A 3,646-nucleotide genomic window follows, 5' to 3' on the forward strand; every position below is an offset into this window, starting at 1 on the left:
TCATGACTTGTCAAATATTGGAGGATCTTGATTAAGCCAAGCATGAGTCTCCAAAAAGGCATATGGGTCTGCAGCCTCTACACTGTGACTATCAATGTCTTGTTGAGAAAATGATCCCAAATCAACACCTGCTCCAACTCCAGTGTCAAAGCATCTATCCTCAATTTGAGCCTCATTGCCTCTCTCTTCATAATTATCTTTATAAAATAGTTTGCAACAATCATATTATTGAAATTAGTCGAATGTAAAATATAAATTAAAAAAATAGAAAGATTAAAAAACATCTAACCTTCTTCATTGATGAAAACATTTGGCATTGGTAGTGTTGTATCATCATAAATGATGTCTTCTTCGATCTCATCAGCACGAAATGTTGAAAGTGGAGGAGAATCAACTTCTTCAGTTATCCAGTATTCAATCTTATCAATACTTTCATAATCAATAGGATCAAAAGTTTTGTTCTTGTTAACAACTCTGAAAAACAAATGACAATAACATAGTATTAGCATTAATTTAATCAATTGTTTGGAAAATATAAATTCAAGTAGAGTCTAAAAGTTAGAAAAATATACCTATTCCTCAAACGAAAATTGTAATGAACAAAGACAAGATCATTCAGCCTTTTATGCTCCAACCTGTTCCTTTTCTTAGAGTGTATTCTTTCAAAGACACTCCAATTCCTTTCACAACCTGATGAAGATGCAGTTTGGTTTAATAATTGAATAGCCAACTTTTTCACATTTGGACAACTACCTCCAAAATATCGCCACCATTCATCTGTCATATCAAAAATAAAACATCATCAAATGATTAAGTCACAGGCTTAATACCTAAGAATCAAGAATCATGACTCATCAAACTATCATCAAACATTAAAATATAAAACTTTACCAGGTCGCATTGATTTTGCAGATTCAAGGGCCAAAGGATGACTAAAGCTACCACTTCTATTTTGGTACTGTGTGCCTTCTTGCAAGAACTTGGTCTTATTGGAAGCTATTTTTCTATTTATAACTGTAAGATATCCATTCATAACCTCTGGCTTTTGAGAAAAGTTAGCCTGGTCATAAAGAAAAGCAGGATTTAAGACATAAGCTGCTGTGTGAAGATCTTGACGAAGCTGTGTATCCCACCTTCTCTTAATAATTCTTGTATAAGGCTTGTATAAAGTTTTTTTGTTCATGAAAGTACTCTTGATAGCTTTCCTTGCCCTATACATACCCTCATAGATATATCCAAGTGAAGGCCTATCATCAGAATCAACTATTCTCAACAACCGAACAAGTGGTTTCACAACTTCAACAATAATCTTACAATCATTCCAGAACTTGTTATCTAATATAATCAATGTTACATCTTTGGCTCTCTGATCTCTACAGTATCTGGAATCTAAAAATGCCTTGCTAGTTACCAGGGCTTGTAAATCATGCTTGTGATCAAGAAGACTTTTTAATGCAATAAATGTGGTAGCAAACCGTGTAGGTCCTGGACGGATGATTTCTTTCCAACCTTCTCTTTTTCTCAGCCAGGCAAGCAAAAATGCATGATTGTAAATGAATTTTGAAACCTTTGAAGCTCTTGATGCCAAACTAGTAACAAGAGCCATTTTGCCAATGTCCGCTAAAATCAAATTTAAGCAATGGGCAGCACATGGAGACCAATATATAGAAGGATGCTTGTCAGTTAATAACCTCCCAGCAGCTTTATAATTAGCTGCATTATCGGTTACCAAATGAACCACATTATCCACACCAACAAATGTAACCATTTCCAAGAATAAGTTACAAAGAGTTTGAGCATCCTTCACAATATCTGAGGCATCAATAGACTTAATGAACACAATCCCTCTAGGACAGTAAACAAGAAAATTAATCAATTGCCTATTTCTTTGATCTTGCCAACCATCAGCCATTATTGTGCAACCAGTTTCTGCCCAAAAGCCTCTACACTCATCAACTAACAATTGAACCTCCTTTTTCATATCTTGTAGTAATTTGGTTCTAAAAGCATGATAAGATGGCCCTTTATAACCAGGTCCAATAGCTGCAATAGCATCTATCATAGGCTGGAAGTAAGGAGAATTAACAGCATTAATTGGAATACAACAATCATAGAGCCACCTAGCCATAGCTAAGTCTGCTCTATGCACAGCTTCCTTACTTGCAAACGCACTTCTAATTCCTGGTTGTGCACCTGGACTTGTCCTTGGGGCAAAGAATTTGTCTATTGGTGCAGATGGCTTTCTTTTCATAGCTTGAGATGGTCTTAAGGCAGAAGTTTGAATATTTTGCTGAGAAGAAGTTGGAGTAGGAGTTTGAATCTGTGTCGGAGGAACCTCTTGCAAATTTGGAGCATCCCCTTCAAATGGTGTGACACTAGGACCATAGGGATTGTCCTCCTCATATATATCTTGTTTCTTACCTTTCTTCTCTTCAATTTCTTTCAAATTTTCTCCCAACCGAAAGCGAACATCACCCGGAACTTTTTTTACAACTTATTATATCTCCTTTTATTCCCCAAGATGCTGTTTCATTCTATGTATCCCTCCACCTCCAAATTCCTTTGCACAATACAAACGTCTCAAGCGAGGTTTGCCACTTGAGTTTTTGCTAGCTACTTGAACACAATGTTCCCATGCAGGATCAACCTTCGATCTCACAGATTGTGTAGATGGAGCACTACCAGATACTTCTTGTGGTTGGGATGACATCTTCTAATTTCTACAATACAAGAAATACACAATAGTATCAATTAATTATAAGTTTATAACTAGTAAACATATTTAGTAGAGAGCATGTTAATTAAGAAAAGGATTTTGAATTTAAGCACTCAATTATTTAAACAATTAATTATAGTTCATGGAAATATAATTATAATTTATGGATCATATATAGGGGTGGGAACAGGCCAGGCCAGGCCAGGCTTCCCTCTTAACAGGCTAGGCCTATCTTGTAACAAACCAGCCTGAGCCTGGCCTGTGGCCTGTGGCCAGTTAAAGGCTTTCTTTTCAGCCTAAGCCTGGCCTGTATAAAGGCCTGGCCTGGCCTGAAGCCTGTTAAAAAGCCTACATTTTTTTCAAAAACTATTAACAGGCTAAAAATAGGCCATATACACATAAATAAATTCAAAATTATCTAAAATACAACACAAAATCTAATATAATCTAATTAATCAACAATATAATACCAAATGGAACAAGGGAACAAGGTTCATCACAATTACAATAATTTTTGACCAAATGGAAGTATAGCCGTCCGTCCAGTTTCTTCTTGTTTTTTTTTTCCTGACCAGCGTAGTTGCTTCTTGTTTGAACACCTTGAAAAGAAGAAATGAAATGTATAAGATATTGACAATGAATCATAAACTAGCAATGAATCATAAAGCAAATATTAGCAATAGCATATATCAGTTGAATGACTAAAAACATGCTTCCACCCTCTAGGAAAATGAGTAAGAAACCTGATAAATCAAAATTTAACAAAAATATCCACAACACTAAAATTCCTAATTTTCTGTAGAAAAATTCTGATAAAATCTTGATCCAGTGGCACAATACAAGCTACTGTAGAATCTATAAAGCCTAAAAAAACAAGAAGAAGAACAATGAAAAATTATAAAACATAAGCACAGCACTGTATGATTAAAA

The 3,646-nt window shown here is 35.1% G+C and overlaps 1 protein-coding gene across 1 annotated transcript; it reads right to left on the reverse strand.

The window, feature by feature from the left end:
* LOC114720835 (uncharacterized) lies at positions 1-2,710 on the reverse strand. Its single transcript, XM_028906555.1, has 5 exons — positions 2,578-2,710; positions 892-2,481; positions 573-777; positions 290-474; positions 1-197 (listed from the first exon to the last, which is right to left on the reverse strand). The coding sequence occupies exons 1-5, from the start codon at positions 2,708-2,710 to the stop codon at positions 1-3; spliced, it is 2,310 nt and encodes a 769-aa protein (XP_028762388.1).
* Between the last annotated feature and the right edge of the window lie 936 nt (positions 2,711-3,646).

The sequence above is a fragment of the Neltuma alba genome, unplaced genomic scaffold, assembly GCF_004799145.2.
Source record: "Neltuma alba isolate B1F8T4 unplaced genomic scaffold, ASM479914v2 tig00012000_pilon, whole genome shotgun sequence".
Lineage (NCBI taxonomy): Eukaryota > Viridiplantae > Streptophyta > Magnoliopsida > Fabales > Fabaceae > Neltuma > Neltuma alba.

Coding starts and splice junctions, on each gene's coding strand:
- LOC114720835 (XM_028906555.1), bottom strand. CDS start 2,710: ATGTCATCCCAACCACAAGAAGTATCTGGTAGTGCTCCATCTACACAA. Junction 2,482..2,577: donor TGGCAAACCTCGCTTGAGAC/GTTTGTATTGTG, acceptor TTGTAAAAAAAG/TTCCGGGTGATGTTCGCTTT. Junction 778..891: donor TGCAAAATCAATGCGACCTG/GTAAAGTTTTAT, acceptor TTGATATGACAG/ATGAATGGTGGCGATATTTT.